Source organism: Lepidochelys olivacea (assembly GCF_965140295.1).
Source record: "Lepidochelys olivacea isolate rLepOli2 genome assembly, chromosome: 1".
NCBI lineage: Eukaryota > Metazoa > Chordata > Testudines > Cheloniidae > Lepidochelys > Lepidochelys olivacea.
Genome location: NC_140411.1, coordinates 259,335,944 through 259,352,585, shown reverse-complemented (window position 1 = coordinate 259,352,585; position 16,642 = coordinate 259,335,944). Strand labels below are relative to the sequence as shown.

At 48.4% G+C, this 16,642-nt stretch overlaps 1 protein-coding gene across 3 annotated transcripts in view; it reads right to left on the bottom strand.

Moving 5' to 3' along the window:
* The window catches only part of MICALL1 (MICAL like 1), a 30,015-nt gene extending 14,747 nt beyond the window's left edge, over positions 1-15,268 (bottom strand). The window contains exons 1-4 of one of the 3 annotated variants that reach the window (XM_084648054.1): positions 14,981-15,268; positions 6,846-6,894; positions 2,836-2,977; positions 1,533-1,636 (exon numbers count right to left, since the gene is read on the bottom strand). In XM_084648054.1, the coding sequence (XP_084504180.1) occupies positions 1,533-1,636; positions 2,836-2,920 (189 nt within the window). In that variant the 5' untranslated portion in view covers positions 2,921-2,977; positions 6,846-6,894; positions 14,981-15,268. Of the gene's footprint in view, positions 1-1,532; positions 1,637-2,835; positions 2,978-6,845; positions 6,895-10,953; positions 11,038-14,368; positions 14,939-14,980 lie in introns of those variants that run through there. The other 2 variants (XM_084648052.1, XM_084648053.1) reach the window with 2 other exon arrangements.
* Positions 15,269-16,642: the final 1,374 nt, after the last annotated feature.

Here is a 16,642-nt window from a genome sequence, read left to right as displayed (position 1 = left end):
TCAGGGTTGGAAGGGATCTCAGGAGGTCATCTAGTCCAACCCCCTGCTCAGAGCAGGCCCAATCCCCAACTAAATCATCCCAGCCAGAGCTTTGTCAAACCTGACCTTGAAAACCTCCAAGGAAGGAGATTCCACCACCTCCCTAGGTAACCCATTCCAGTGCTTCACCACCCTTCTAGTGAAAATGTTTTTCCTAACATCCAACCTAAACCTCCCTCACTGCAACTTGAGAGCATTACTCCTCGTTCTGTCATCTGCTACCACTGAGAACAGTTTAGATCCTTCCTCTTTGGAACCCCCTTTCAGGTAGCTAAAAGCAGCTATCAAATCCCTCCTCACTCTTCTCTTCTGCAGACTAAACAATCCCAGTTCCCTCAGCCTCTCCTCATAAATCATGTGCTCCAGCCCCCTAATCATTTTTGTTGCCCTCCACTGGACTCTCTCCAATTTTTCCACATCCTTCTTGTAGTGTGGGGCCCAAAACTGGACACAGTACTCCAGATGAGGCCTCACCAATGTTGAATAGAGGACAATGCCCCTACTTATACAGCCCAAAATGCCACTGGCCTTCTTGGCAACAAGGGCACACTGTTGACTCATATCCAGCTTCTCGTCCACTGTAACCCCTAGGTCCTTTTCTGCAGAACTGGTGCCTAAACATTCGGTCCCAAGTCTGTAGCATTGCATGGGATTCTTCTGTCCTAAGTGCAGGCTCTGCACTTGTCCTTGTTGAAACTCATCAGATTTCTTTTGGCCAATCCTCCAATTTGTCTAGGTCCCTCTGTATCCTATCCCTACCCTCCAGCATATCTACCTCTCCTCCCAGTGTAGTGTCATCTGCAAACTTGCTGAGGGTGCAATCCACGCCATCCTCCAGATCATTAATGAAGATATTGAACAAAACCGGCCCCAGGACTGACCCTTGGGGCACTTCGCTTGATACCAGCTGCCAACTAGACATGGAGCCATTGATTACTACCCGTTGAACCCGATGATCTAGCCAGCTTTCTATCCACCTTACTGTCCATTCATCCAGCCCATACTTCTTTAACTTGCTGGCAAGAATACTGTGGGAGACCGTATCAAAAGCTTTGCTAAAGTCAAGGAATAACACATCCACTGCTTTCCCCTCATCCACAGAGCCAGTTATCTCGTCATAGAAGGCAATTAGGTTAGTCAGGCATGACTTGCCCTTGGTGAATCCATGCTGACTGTTCCTGATCACTTTCCTCTCCTCTAAGTGCTTCAGAATTGATTCCTTGAGGACCTGCTCCATGATTTTTCCGGGGACTGAGGTGAGGCTGACTGGCCTGTGGTTCCCCAGATCCTCCTTCTTCCTTTTTTTAAAGATGGGCACTACATTAGCCTTTTTCCAGTCATCCGGGACCTCCCCCGATCGCCATGAGAATGCAACAGACCGTCTGTTTGGATTCCTCTCATTGTGCCAGATGCTCACTCAGATGCTCCATTGATGAGTACAGTGCACAGAAAGTTGAAAGATGGGGTTAACCTTGCTACAATAGATGAGGTACCTGTGGTGCTGGGGTGCTCTCCGCTGCAGGCACAGGCTTCTTGGGAGCTGGCAGAGGGGGTGATGAGGCAGCAGCCGGGTGCCTCATGGGCGGAGGGACTCTGGCTGGAGGGAGAGAGAGAGAGAATAAGAGAAAAAGGGGAATCAGCCACTGACAGAAGTGGATGATTCATCCAAAGCACATGGTGTAGGAAAATCATCTGGCCTTGTGACCCATGATGGGACCTCACCACTTTTTACACCTCAGTACCTGTTCCAGGAAGGAGGGAGAGGCATGGGCTAATGGATTAGCCATAAGACTGACAATCAAGAAGCCCTGCATTCTAATCCCAGCTCTGATGACTCCCTTCTGTGGCCCTGGGCAAATCACTCACCTCCTCTATGCCTCAGTTTCCCCATCTGTAAAATGGAGATAACACCACTTAACTATCTCACAGGGTGTTGTGATGATCAGCTAGATAATGCTTAAAGAATACAAAGCACTGGGTAAGTGCTAAGTATTATTACAGCCCCCTGGGGCTCACGCTCCTGAGTGCAGACCTCAGGATATGACAAAACCCCTACTACTACCAGGGCTGACACTCACTAACACCTGGAGGGAGGGGAGCACCTGTAGTCTGTTAACACCTGGACGGAGTCCTCAGATCGGACACAGGGTCTCTCTTGAGAAGGGCTGGTGTGCATATTAGACAGGAGGAGGTTTACTATAAGCTGTTATGGGCTGGGGGGTTAGATCAGGGGAGTAGAGCTAGGAAGGATGAGTGGGAAGCCCAGCTCCCTACAGGAAAGATGCTCTGTTGGGCAGCTGGCACTAAGCTTCTTATCACTCCAGTTCCCCCCGCCCTTTGTTCACTGTTCAAGTGGGACCAGTGAGAGCCAGGTACCATCCAGGGCACCCTGAAGTACAACAGCACCTGCGGCTGCGATGCCTATCCCCAAAGGAAGATGGAAACAAGGGAAGATCTGGGTACTCTCTCCTCACCAACTTCCTGGCCATGAGACCTACTTGCCCTCCCAGCTGTTGCTGGGCTATGAGAATGGTGATTAACTCAAGCATACTTTCTGCTAACTTAAGGAGGCCAAATCACCCCCGCTCCTCCCCAGTCACTTCCTGAAGTGGCACATTCCACAGGAATGCGCTGGGCTGGAAAAGGAAGCACTGGGTTGGAAACAGGAAGCTGTGATGAGTTCACTACCCGAGTGGAGAGGGACACAGTGAGAGATTGCAAAAGCATGGTTGAGTTTCCTTAAATAACACAGAGGGGGTCAGGGCGGAAGCTGGAAGGATAGGCCGTAGCTCTCACCTTGGTTGGGGCTGGTGAAATGGTTGTAATACTGAGACACGTAGGTCATGATGCTGAGGCAATCGGGGACCCCCATGGAGACCATGTCGTTGGGATCCAGCAGGGCGGGGATCCCCAGCTCCCGCTCTGCCAACTCAAAGGCCTGTGAGAGTTCCAGAGAGGGAGGACAGGAGTTAAAACTGAAGCCCACTGGAAAACCAGGATGGATAAAAATCAATGATTTTTTAAAAAATTTTTTTAAAAAATCGGATTTTTTGGATAAAATGCTTTTTGAGGAAAAAAACCTATCTAAAGATAGTTAATTAAGATATGTTATAGCTCAAAGATATCTCAGCATGAAATAGGGATTATAAATTCTAATTCTATAGTATGAGACAATATATTCATGTAATGTTTAAGAAAAGTTTTGTAAATGAGTTCAAATATTTCATGGATTAGGGACCCAGTTGGATGGGGTTCCAGTGGCTTCTGTACAGATTATTTAGGTTGATCTTTCTATCTACCCAATGGGACTCAGTGCTCAGTCTAGAAGATACCATCAGAGATGCTTAGTTTTGCAGTTCTCAAACTGTGGATTTGTGTCTCCAGAGATAACATGCTTGTTAACAGCAAAAATGTTTTTAAATATATAGAGGTGAGAAATAACAGACCTGAACCCTACTGTCCCTCTGCAAATTTGTGTACACAGAGACAATCCCTTACCTCTCTCTAAAAGTGAAAAGTTTCAAAAAGTTCAATGAATAGAAGATTGTTGCGGGTGGAATAGATCTGGACAAGGAGAAGAAGTCTGGAGATAAATGTGAGAAGCAAGGGACATATGCTTGTTTTGTTAAAATATTATGTTTGCTGTTGAAGAAAAAAATCCACAATACTTAACATTGTTGTTTTAGTTAAATAAAACAATTTAAATGTCTGTCTGGTGATGTTCTTCTCCTAGTACAGCATAGCAAGAAAATTCTCCAAATATTAATAATTAACCTGTTGAATTGGAGATAGTTCACCTCCCAAAATGACGTCATAAATATCTGCTTCAATTACTTCTGATAAATGAAATAACCAAACAATCATTCATTTTCTGATACAGCTGTAAAACTAATCTGAAAAGTTTTCAAAATAAATCACTGTTTAAAAATGTATAATGTGTACCTTCTAAAAATGAAACCTACATCTATCTCTGAGTTGTGAAGAACATGTATTAAGGTTATAATAACCAACAAGAATGCACTTTTATGTAGAAATCCACGATTAGATCGAGTCTTCCTGACTAGTGATTTAAATCATGATTTAAATCAATTTGATTTAAATCAAATCCACCCTGTGGAAAACAGAGGCTCATGGACATACTTGCATATCAGAGGAAATAAAAAGGAGGGATGGTTAGTGATGGAGGTGCCCTTGTTCTCAGTGACCCTCCAGCCATCACCCCTCCCCTCTCCTCTCACCCCTGCTATAGCACCCAGTGTGCTTGTTCTACCATGTTCCCAACTCTTTCCAGGAAGTCTCCTCAGAGTTATGACCTGAGGGGGGAGAAAGCAAGAAGTTCAGTCTCCAGTCTCCCACCAATAACATGGCCCAGTAGTACTACGTGGGACAGTGGTTTCAGCCAGGTGGGCACTTGCCACACTAGGAACCGTGCCAAGATTCCAGTCTCATCTTCAGAGATGAAGAATGATCTTGTGGTTAAGGCACTGGATGGGGGCTGAGGGTTCAATTGCTAGCCCCATCTGAGACTGCCTGTATGACCTGTGGCAAGCCCTGGAATCTGTGTGTGCCTGGGTTCCGTTCCCTCTCTGCGAAATGGGGACAACAATACTGCCCTGCCTCACAGCAGTGTTATGGGGAATATACCCATTACTATGTGTAGGGTGCGCAGATACTACTGGGATGGGGGGAAGATAAAGTACCTTCATGGACAGATAAATTCGTGGTCAAACAGGACATCTGCCAGCCAGGAATAATGAGGCCCAGCACACAGGACATGGTTGGACTCTGTGGTGCCATCAAAGCTTGCCCAGCAGAGGGAGCTGTTGCCCTCACTGCAGCGAAATATCTGTGCTTGCTGTTGCTTCTCTGGCTGCAGCCCAGATGTCTGTAGCTGACCTACTGCATCTTTGCCCTGAGATAGGATTGCTGAGGCCTGCTACTTTGCCATTCAAGTGCCTCAACCAGGGTTGGCAAAACAAACCCTGAGATAACATAAAGGGGCTCACAAATACTCTACAGGCAGAGCCAGACAGCAGAAGGGCTAAGGGTCTAAGCAGACTGACTGTGGAAGACAGCAGGGCTAGAATCCCATTGTGGGAGTATAGTGTATGGGAAGCTCCGAGATTGAATGAACCCCAAATGTTGTAGCTCAGTTCATGGGAGTGTGTGATTATTTCGGGCGAACTCCTGGGATCCCCAGCTGCTCCTCTGACTTGTTTTCGTTTGAACCCAAGCCTTCCATGAGCCCTGGTGATGCCTATGTTCCATGGCTCCTTGACTTTCCAGCTCTCTCCCATGTCATATATTGTCAGACAACCTCACCATTCCATTCTCACTGGATTCCTGTTTACACTCACTTGGTAGCCACAAGGGGATCCAAGCACATTCCACCACTAACCTCTCAGGCCAAAGGGGAACAAATAAGCATATTTCTCCAACCCCAGTGAGCGCCAAACAGTGGGGCTTGCTGGAGGAGATGGGGCGGTGAGGGAACACTGCTTCACTGAAGCACTATCATCCCCAGGACACCATATTCAGTCCTGTTCCACGGAGGGCACTCCTGGGATCATGTCTTCTCCTAGAGCAGTGGCTCTACCTGGCACCACACCACTTCTGGGACCATCACTTCACCAGAAACTGTGCTGGCCTCAGGAATATCCCTCCCCTAGGATCATACTGCCCTTTGGGCCACCAAAGCCCAGGAACCGCTCCTTCCTCAAGCGTGATACTTCACTAGGAGCTGCTCCGGTTGTGGTTTGTGTGTATCTAGCACCTTTGCTGTGCATCCCATCAAACAAAACTTGAAAACATCTACCAGTCGTTTACTTGTCAAGACATGAAAGTCCATCCTGGTGAGAAACCCAGCTCTCCTGCCACCAGCTGCTGGGAAGTATGAGGATGCTGTCCCTAGACCATGCTCAAGGGCTCCATCTTTTATGTCAGCTTCTGGCTAGTGTCTGATAGATGTGAAGCTCCCACTCTGCCATACCTTTAGCTGCTGAGAGACAGGAGCTTTCTCTCTCTCCTTTCTCCTCCAGAGCCTCCTGGCTGCTGTGAAGGAGGAGGGTCTCCACTAATTTAAGCCAACCCATGCCTCCTGGCTGTTGCAAGGAAGACAGGGAAGATGTGGGTTGTGAGTTCAATCCTTGAGAGGGCCATTTAGGGATCTGGGGCAAAAATTGGGGATTGCTCCTGCTTTGAGCAGGGGGTTGGACTAGATGACCTCCTGAGGTCCCTTCCAACCCTGATATTCTATGTGGTCACTGATCTTCGACTCTACTCTCAGCCTCTGGTTTTTGGGCCTTCCTCCCCTGTCACTAACTCCAGTGCCTGCCTCTACTGCAAATGATAGCTTTTCCAAGGAGCGCTGTGAAGCTGACAAGAATCTAGACAGCTGTACTGATGCCCATGAGGTTGGGAACAGCAGCTGTGAAACTAACCAGACTCTGGTTAGCTTCAATCTTCAGCTATTTGGCAAAGTTCAGAACAGCAGAAACAATGGAGCTGTCAAGATGCCACCACATTGGTTTCCCACTTGGAAAGTTATCTTGGCAACGACAAACTAGAAGCTTATATTTTCTTTAATGGAAGCTTAGAACGTGCGAAAGAAGACACTTTAGGTCCCCTAACTCACCCAGGTAAGCTTCTGCCTTATCCAGAGTGAACAGATTGCCTTGTACAGATGACTCCCACTACATCCCCCAGCCCTCGAGTGCACATTATGCCAACACTGCGTAGTCTATCATGTTATTTCCCACGTCCATGACTCCCTCTTTCCCTCAGTGCAAGGCGTCAGGGGGACTCACCAGGTGGTTGTTCTCGTAGACATTGTCCTTGGAGAGTGAATCAAAATCTCTGGAACAAGAAAGCACAGAGGAGTGATATGAGAAAGGGGAGGAATGGCTCTGCAAGACACCACAAACAGGTTCAAGGGACAACCAATATTACAAGGGCATTTCAACAACAAAAAGCCTAACTCCCAGACAAACAAAACCTTTCTTAAAGTAGATTTAAGACTGCAAACAGGGCAAGAGACCATAAGAGAAAATTTTGTTATTTGAAAAAACACAAAGGGCTGAAAGCCAGGAAATTCAGACTTTATCATCATCATCTGTATTCCAATAGCACCTAAAGGCTCCAGCCAGTATTGAAGCCCCACTGTGATAGAGTAGAAGATTTAAGATTACGCATAAAAAAACCCCCAAACATGGAGAAATACAGAAAAAGTGTCCCAGACTACAACAACTCTGCCCTCATCTCCCCAACACTCCCATCTGAGGCAGATGATCAATCAAATACAGTATTGCAGCTAGATAAAATGTTAAACACTGGATGCCTTGCTGACTCAGACAAGAATCTAGGCATCTGGGAACACTTTAAACCATAGCATACTCTGGCATTTCACATGCAACTGTAGACAACTTAAATCATAGCCAGTGGAGCATATATGTAGCCTATCTGCAAGGGTTTAAAATATCCTGTGCCGGGGAAGCCCAACCAGTGTGGAGAGTAATGGGTTAAAATGGTTGTAAGATTTCCAGTACCTGGTGTGAGGAAAATATAGGATACGAGTTGCATATGTCTGTGGTGTGCATAAGAAGTGTAATGACAGCATCACTTTGTGCTTTTTACCGTCCAGCTGATGATCTCAGCATTCTACACTAAACAATGAACTCCGCATCACAGCATACCTGTGAGGTCGATAAGTATCATCTCCATTTTACAGACGAGGACACAAGCCCAGAAATTAAAGGTCAGAATGGGCCACTCTTACTTACATTTAGTACTTTAACCCAGGAGGAATCTTACTGGTTGTGGCTACACTGAAAACAAAATGTCCTCATCATTACTGTCCCAGTTTAGCTTCACAACAAAGCTTAGTGCAAAGACAGGCAATAAGACTACTCCCAGCATGAGAACGGATGGAAGAAAGTCCCTTAGTGACTTTCCCAAGGTTGCACAGGAAATCTGTGAGAGAGACTGAAATAAACCCCAGTCACAGTCTCTGACACAGCAAGAATATACTTCCTCTGCTCAGAAGCAAAACATTGGTGTTGCTGTTCTCACCAAAGACCGGTGGAGTTGGAGGCTAGACCCTGGTCAAGCAAGTGGCACATACAAATGTGTCCACACACACCCCAACCCGCATCCCCATGTATGCTGAGCATTGTACCTTGTAATGGGAGGATGTGGGAATACAAGGGCTGAGTTAAGGTTATTTGATGTTAAGTTAAGGTTATTGATGCTCTTCGTTTTCATATTTGGCATTTTTTTCTATCATCCATAACCTTAACTTTGGATTTACTGGCTCACAGCTGTCTGTGTGGTTTATTTTTAAAGACAAGGGTCCATACAGGTGTTTTCCCCATAAATATTTATGATCATAACTCAAACTAAAGGGCTTTTTTGGTCTGGGAATTCTTTGTTCATTCTGTTTTTCTTAAAAACAAGAAGCTCAGCAACACGAGAGAAGTGACACGAGACCAGAGTGAAGGCTGACTGGAGTATGTTAACTTTGTATCTCCCTTTTCAAAAATAATAACTGTCATTTGAATTTCCTAGCTTTCCTTGTGTACATGATTGGCTTGGAAACTGGGCACTGGTTTTGGTGGAGTTTGTAGCAACCATAGCACTGGCCAATGAGGAGCATCCAAAGCCAGACCAAATACAAAATAATCTTCACCCCTATCCCTAATCTCTTCTGCCAACCCAAAACCACTTTATTCAGACAGGCCCATTCTGCTTGGGTGGGTGAGGTGTGCATGTGAAAAGAAGATGATGATGAGCGTTACCAAAGATTGGGAGTGTGAAGACACAGGTTGCTTTGCTAGTAAGGCAGGGTGGAAGGGTCTCAACTTTGATTGTAGAGAATAAATTCCACAAACACTATACTCCACTTGGTCTCCTCCCTCAGATCTACATGGTGAGAAAGTAGCACACAAATGGTGGATAGGTTTCAGCCCATCCCCCTCTTTTCCCGTCCCTCACACTCCTTCTTTTAGATCTCCATAATATGGTCCTGAGGAGCCCGAGTTCTGCTCCCTGGGGCACACAACAGCACCCAGGGAGGGAATAACTAATACAGATTGGGGTAGGGCCTTCCAGTGCATTTGGGTGCTGCAGATCAGTAAGCCTCCAGGAAAATACACCCCTTTAGCTTTATTTGGCGACTCCTGGATTGAAATACCAGAATTTAGAATTTCACAACTATCTGGCACCTCACTAAATACATAACACTACTTTGGCATCAGCCTAAGGCAGTCCCATAATACCTGATTCATGGGAATACTGTCCTGATGAAGCATCTGTATTACCATTCCTCATTATTAAATCAGTTTCCTGGAAGACATCCCAGGAGCATGATTGCCCTGATTCAGCAAGTCCCAACAAAGCAGAACACACTTGGAGTCATAATTTCCATGGATATAGCATCTTTCATCCAAAAGTGCTTTGCCAATTACATAGATACAGCAGCAGTAGTGGCCTCTGTGGTTTAGGACAGCAGCCAACAAGCCCACAAGATATTGGGAGCCAGGGGGCATTTTGTACAGCAAATACTAGAGCAAACTCCTGTATTTTTCCAAAATACATTGTGGGCTCTTTAATGGCCACACATACCAGGGAGGACTTCAGCTTTTAAGACCCTGTCTGAAAAATCCACACAGCATACTGCATAGAAATCTACCTCTCTCAAAGAGGAATAGTTGAGCTGACCCTGCCGGGATTTGAACCGATGACTCGAAGCAGACTATATATTTCAGATCTGATATTGCTATGGTGTGTCCCTCCTTCTCCTCTCGTTTTCAATGTACGTCTACTTCTCTCTCTCCACCAAAAATGCCGAGGCCAGACATTGTCCTATTCTTTCGGTGTCTATACCCTGAAAGTCTCCCTCCACAACCTCCGCGCAAAGCAGCAGTGCAAGGAAATGGGAAGAGATGTTCATTCTCCCACATACATAGCTGCTTCCTGCTTCACCAAGCTGCAAGGGAAGCCCACTAAATACTTAGATTGTGCTTTAGATTTTCAAAGCACTGACCAAGCATTAGCTAATTAATCCTCTCAGCCCCCTGTGAAGTAGGGCTGGGTATATTATTCTAGTCTTACAAATGGGGAAAAAGAAGTTAAGTGTCTTGCCCAAGGTCACACTCACAGTCTGTGGCAAAGCCACAAATTGAACCCAAATTTTCAGAGTAACAGCTGTGTTAGTCTGTATTCGCAAAAAGAAAAGGAGTACAATGAAGAGAGCTGTAGCTCACGAAAGCTTATGCTCAAATAAATTGGTTAGTCTCTAAGGTGCCACAAGTACTCCTTTTCTTTTTCCAAATTTTCAGAATCTCAGTCCAGGTCTCAGCCAGGAGACTGACCTTTGTTGCCCATTTTACAGATGGGGAAAACAGGCACAGAGAAACTGAGTGACTTGCCCAAGGTCACAAAACCAGTGAGGGTCAAAACCAGAATTAGAACCCACATCTCCAGACTCCCAATCCTGTGCCTAGCCCCAGAGACCACAGTACTCTAGCAGCAAATTGCTTAGGCTCATCTTTTTAACACCCCTCTGTTTTGGTGCCCAACTTCAGCTATCTTGGGCCAGATTCTAAAGGTGCTGAGCACTTGCACCTCTCATTGCTTTTTTTAGACTCTCCTTGCTTCCAAAAGTCTTGTCCCGTTTGCCTGAAGCTTTCCAGGATGTTGTATGTACACCCAGCAATAAGATCCCACCTGTGGAATTTCAAATTAATTGGACTCGTTTGAGTGGCCTTAGGAGAGCAAGGATGGAAACTAGCTTTAATTTCAACAATGGCAAGAGACAGGCTATGGTCTCTGCATAATTTCATGAAAAGGCATCACATCCCTCTTCTCAAACAGCTTGGAGGTGAAGGGGAAGAACTTGTCAAGACAAGTACATCTCACCTGGGGGTACAGCAGCTGTTCTGGGCTGAACACTCAGACACCCCATGCAGCAAGAGCATCCAGATAATAGACAGGCTCGATGCTTTACACATAACTGATAGATAAATAGGAGAGACACAAACTGAGACACTCTAGAACCAGGAGAAACCCTACGGAGCAGAGCGCTGGGTGAGCATTACTACACAGGAGCGAGTTCCATGACTGAGCACCATCCACCTCAGCACAGCCGCTGCATGCATATGCTGTTTCACACCCTGATGGAGCTGGAACGTGTTAGCATACGAATGCATGTGGATCCAGAACTTCAGGGTCTCTTGGGTTCACACCATTGCAATCGGCTTGAGCAGCAGCAGCACAGTTGTCTGAAAGCGGCTGGAATGGCCCATCACGTTGGAAGCCCATGCAACTGTAGTAGAAGGCTATTCACAATTACCAGCCAGATCCTATTGCCAAGAGGATTGAAGGTGCTTTATAAATACAATTTAGAAGAACAGGGGGAATGCTTTTGCTCTGCTGTCTGAGAGATTTATTACTCCATATCCTTGAGTTTCCAAATCAAGACATGCTGAAGCGGCTGAAATCAGAGGAGATGACACAAACCCTTCGACCACCCCTTGAAAAATTCTTCCTTAACTTGCTATGTCCTTGTAAGGCCCTAGGTCTGTCTTTACAATACATTTCACTCCACTTAACTGAGATGCTCCTAGTTAGGACATCTGCCAGGGAACAGATTTGAGCCCACTGATATTTAAGAGCAATGACCGCTGCTTAAGGGGATGGTAATTCCACTTAACGCAGAAGCCTTCAGATGACTTCGGGGTGCTTACTGTAGGGTTTTGGGTATCTCACTTTCATGCTGGCCCTGTTGGTTTGCTTTTCAGCCCCTCAATTGCCAAGATAAATGCAAAAATAAAAACGGTATGAATTGCTACTCATCCCTGTTTTAGTTTGCATCTTCCACACTAGTGACCCACGGTGAGCATTGTGCAGGTGACTCCTGAAATAGGCAGGCAATAGACTTGATCTCTAGCCCACCTGTTCAGATAGCGCCTTCTCATGGGTGGTGGTTGGAGCCCCCCTTCAGGGAGGCTAGCCCCGGCTCCGCCCCTTCTGCCCGCACCTCCCACCCCTGCAGCTGGAGCCCTGAGACACCCCACACACACCTGGAGGAGCGCTGAGAGCAGCCCCCCGTCAGACAGAGGAGCCCCGAGCTGGCCAGAGGCCCAAGCGCCACTTCCCCAACATTGGCCAGATCAAGGGAGATTACTGATGAACCCAGGGAGCTGGATAGCACATACTGCCTCCTCAGCTGCCCCGGAACCTGCATGGGGCATAATAAATCAAAAAATTCCCCCCAAAAGCCCACAACTGGGGGGTCCAGCAACTGCAGCAGCGCCAGGGGTCTATTATACCCATCGCCCATGTGCCTTCTCCTAACTACATGGGCCCGTTCTGCAACAGGATGTGTGCTGCAGCTCCTCAGCCACATTAATATTAAAACAGTGTCTCCTGTTAATTGGGTAGCAATCTTTATTGGAATAGAAGGCCATCCAGAGGGCACCTAAACAAAAGAGGAGTCTATTGTGCTAAGCAACCTCAGCTGGGGTGGTAAGAAAAATGCCTTGGTTGTGGAAGGAACATGCAGTGCTGTATGTCAGATTTCAGAGACTTGCCTATGGGTGAGAAGAAATGTGTATACTGGGGGCAAGGGGAGAGCATCAGATCACTAGTCGCAGCAAAGACTGGAACAGACAGGTGGTGGATTTCTGAGCTGGCCACAGCATGCAGCTTGGGGGGAGGAGTGGGAATCATCTCAGCTGCCTATCTGGTTATATGGTTTCTCTAGGAGGAGAGCATCACCCCCAGCAACACCATTTCCAAACTCACCTGTCTCTGTCCCTCTCATTAATCTGTCTGTCAGTCCATCCCCTTCTACCCTAGAGCCTCCTGCAAAATTTAGAATACTAAATTCCAAGCCAGTAGCATGGTGGGAAGCCCTAGTGGCTATTTTCCACTGTCATCACCACTCGTTTCTGGTGTTCAGCGCAGCATTATACTAGTTAAGCCTGCACCTGGCACTCCCCTAACCCAAGATCAGAAAGTCCCCCACTGAAGCAGCATGCCCTCCTCCCTGGCACTTAATCAGACCAGGAAGAAGCTGAATCAGCACACAACCCTCCTCCACTGAAAAATATGCATACATACGGAATCACAGGAGCCTAGGAAGGACATCTGTTAGGTAACAGTTGTCCATCCCTCATTCCTGGCCAATGCAGGATCATTTCCTACAGCATATTCTCCAGCGCTTTGTCCATACATGCTCTGCATTTATAAACAGTTGTTGGAAAGGAAGAATCTTATTGACTGAGATAGCACTGGGAATTTTCAAAATAAATGCAAAAATGCCTTAGCCAACAGAATAGAGCATATCAGACACAAGCTGCAGTAATACTGTCTAGGCCCATTTTGGGGAGGACAGGGTATGGGATGGTATTAGGAACATCACTTCCCATTTACTTCCTACTGTCCTGGTCAGATTATCCTGAAGGATTTGATAGTGACAGTTCCAGAGATAGGGGTTAGGGCTCCTTCCCCAAGCCTCATTTTTATTTTTATTTATTTTTTCAAATAAGGAGAGTAATTTGTCCTGTGATTAGCACAGGGGACTGGGAATCAAGAATTCTGCGTTCTATTCCCAACTCTGACTGGATAATGTGGGCAAGTCACATAACCACTCTGTGCCTCAGTTTCTCTCTCTGTAGAACGTGGGTAATAAACAACAGATACTCGAAGCTTAATTCATGGGGTTGATAAAATGTTTTCAGATCCATGGATTAAAGACCTTAGACACATGTAATGTATTATTAGTATTAAATTCCAAGGGATGCGGCTGTTCAGATGCAATAAATGTGAAAGAACCGCATTTACTGTCCAGGAAATGCTTTAAAGGTGCTCCCACACACAAACACCCAGGAGCCAGTCTCCAAGCATCCCACCCCAGAGCGCTGCCCCTCTGGCCCAGCTCCCCCTACTCTCCTTAAATCCCAGGACTAAAAGACACTCCGTTAACGCCCTTTGTCAACCCCAGAGGCAGGAGGGGTCCCAGAGCTTCCTGCACATCTGGGTGTCAGGGACACCTCCCCTATAGCCCAGGTATGAGGATGGCTCCCCGGTACCTCTGCCCCATGGAGCTGGGGGGTCCCTGGGCCCCCTTTCCCCTATCCTAGGGCGTTTCTCGGTGGCCCTACCCCTCTGTCCCAGGGTCCCCCCAGTCCCTCAGGGTTCCCGGGTGCGGTCTTCCCCGCCCCGTGAAGGGGCCGGGGCGGCGCGGCCGGGCGGCCGGGCGGGGGCCGGGTCGGGGCTCAGGCGAGCCCGGCGCCGCTGGGCCTGGTGCAGCTGCCGCCCCGGTACTCACAGCAGGTCGGGCCGGTGCCGGTGCAGGATGGCGCAGAAGGCCAGGCCGTCGCGGAAGGAGCTGCTGAGGTCGCGGATCTCCACGCCGGGGTAGCCCTCGCACTGGCGGCGGCACCAGGCCTGCAGGGCGCCCCGGGGACCGGACATCAGGGCAGATCCGGAGGTCAGGGCGCCGCCGCCGCCGCCGGGGGGAGCCGCATGGGGGGCGGGCAGGGCTCCGCGCTCTCCGGCCCGGGGCGGCGGTTCGGGCCTGGGCGGCTGCCGGGAGCGGCCTGCGGGCTCCGGTCCCTGCGCTCGGCCCCGGCGGGCGGGGGGCTCCGCCTGCGGGGCGGGGATCGCAGGGCTCCGGTGCCGCGGCTCCGCTGCGCCCCGTGCCCCGCCGCGGCTCGCAGCTCCCTCCTACCCCCTGCGGGCGCCGGCTGCGCCTCCCTCCCCGCGCCGGGCTCTGCTCAGACCTGTCCCCGCCGCTCCTCCGCCCAGCCCCGCGCCCCGGCTCTGCCTCGGCCCGAGCCGCGGCGGGGAGGGTCCCAGCCTGGCACCGGCCATGGGGCAGGGCCCGGGCGCTCGGCATAGCCCGGGACAAGGGGGAGTGTCCCGCATTGCCACCCGGTACCTCGTGTCCAGCTGTCCCTGGGCATGTCCGCTGTTTGAGCACGCCGGGGGTCTCGCAGCGAGCCATGGAGGGGAAGGGGATGTGCCAAGGGGCTCCCTGAGTGCCTGCTATTAGCCACGGGGGGCTTCCAGCTCTCCTGGCACTGAGAATAATAATAGAGCCAGAAGGAAGGTGGGTGAGACAATAGCTTTTATGGGGACAATATCTGTTGGTGGGAGAGACACGCTTTGGAGCTGCAGGGAGCTCTTAGGGCTGGGAAAGGTTCTCCCCTATCTCCCCGCCTGAAGCCGCTCAGCTACGTGCAACATATAAGTATAGTAAGGTTTCAGAGTAGCCGCCCTGTTAGTCTGTATTCGCAAAAAGAAAAGGAGGACTTGTGGCACCTTAGAGACTAACAAATTTATTTGAGCATGAAGTGAGCTGTAGCTCACGAAAGCTCATGCTCAAATAAATGTGTTAGTCTCTAAGGTGCCACAAGTCCTCCTTTTCTTTTTATAAGTATAATAGTTACCACTTGTATTTTAAGGGACCATTCAAGGTAGAGTGGCCCTTTAACACTTCTGCAATCATAGGACAGAAAGGGGGATGGGGGGGTTAATGGGTTACAGATAGTTACATCAGAGGGGTAGCCCTGTTAGTCTGTATCCACAAAAACAAGGAGGAGTCCAGTGGCACTTTAAAGACTTAACAGATTTATTCAGGCACCGGACTCCACATTGTTTGTAATAAACCATAAATCCAGTGTTTCTGTTCAGTCCATGATTTTTAGTGTCTAGCAGAGTAATGAATTTAAGCTCTCAGGCTCATCTTTGGAAAGTGTTGTGCAGGTTTTCTTTGAGGATGAAGACCATACTGAGAATAAAATTTATTTACCCTCTGTATACAGCCCCATAGGTATGCATGGTGCTTACCAGATAATGAAGTCACAGGCCCAACCCAGGGAGTTTACAGTGTCAGTTAAAACCGTGTACCTGGGTATCTGGTAGCAGGCGTGGTGTGTACGTCAGCGGGGGATGCTGGAAACCAAATCAGAAACTGGTTAGATGAGTGAGTCTGGAGTGGGGTGTGACTCAGATTGGGTGCGGTAGGGCGTGTGCTTTGTTGGTGCTGTTCTATGCAGATCCTTCCCTTCACACTTACTAACCCAGGGGAGAAAAATGGACTGCATCCATTACTCAGGAGCCTGGCAGGGATGGCCTAATTTGAGCTCCTTCCCTAGGGCAGCTGGAGAGAACAGCAGGATTTTGTGTAACAGGCGCTCTGGCTAAACAATAGGGATATTGTGGTGTGTTTGGCGCCAAGGGAGGGAGAGGAGAGTGGGTGGCTTGGAAATCCAGGATATATTATGTGTCCCCCCTTGCACATCTCACAGGGCCTGAAACATTCTGCTGCCATAAGCAAACCAGTAACTCTCCTGAACTCCCACACTCTTACTGGGCTGCAGCCAGCCAGCCAATTATTAAACATTTTGCTGCCCTAGACAGCTACCAGCCCTGCCTCCTCCACGCTTCAGGCTTGTTCTTCCAACTCTCTAGGCATTTGCTACCTAAGAATGGAATGTCCTGATTGAGCATGTTTTTGGTCTCAACCTAGTATTAATAAAGCATACCACTGCAAGCCACAATTCCTTTCACAATCTGTTGGAGCCTGCTCTGTGTGCTG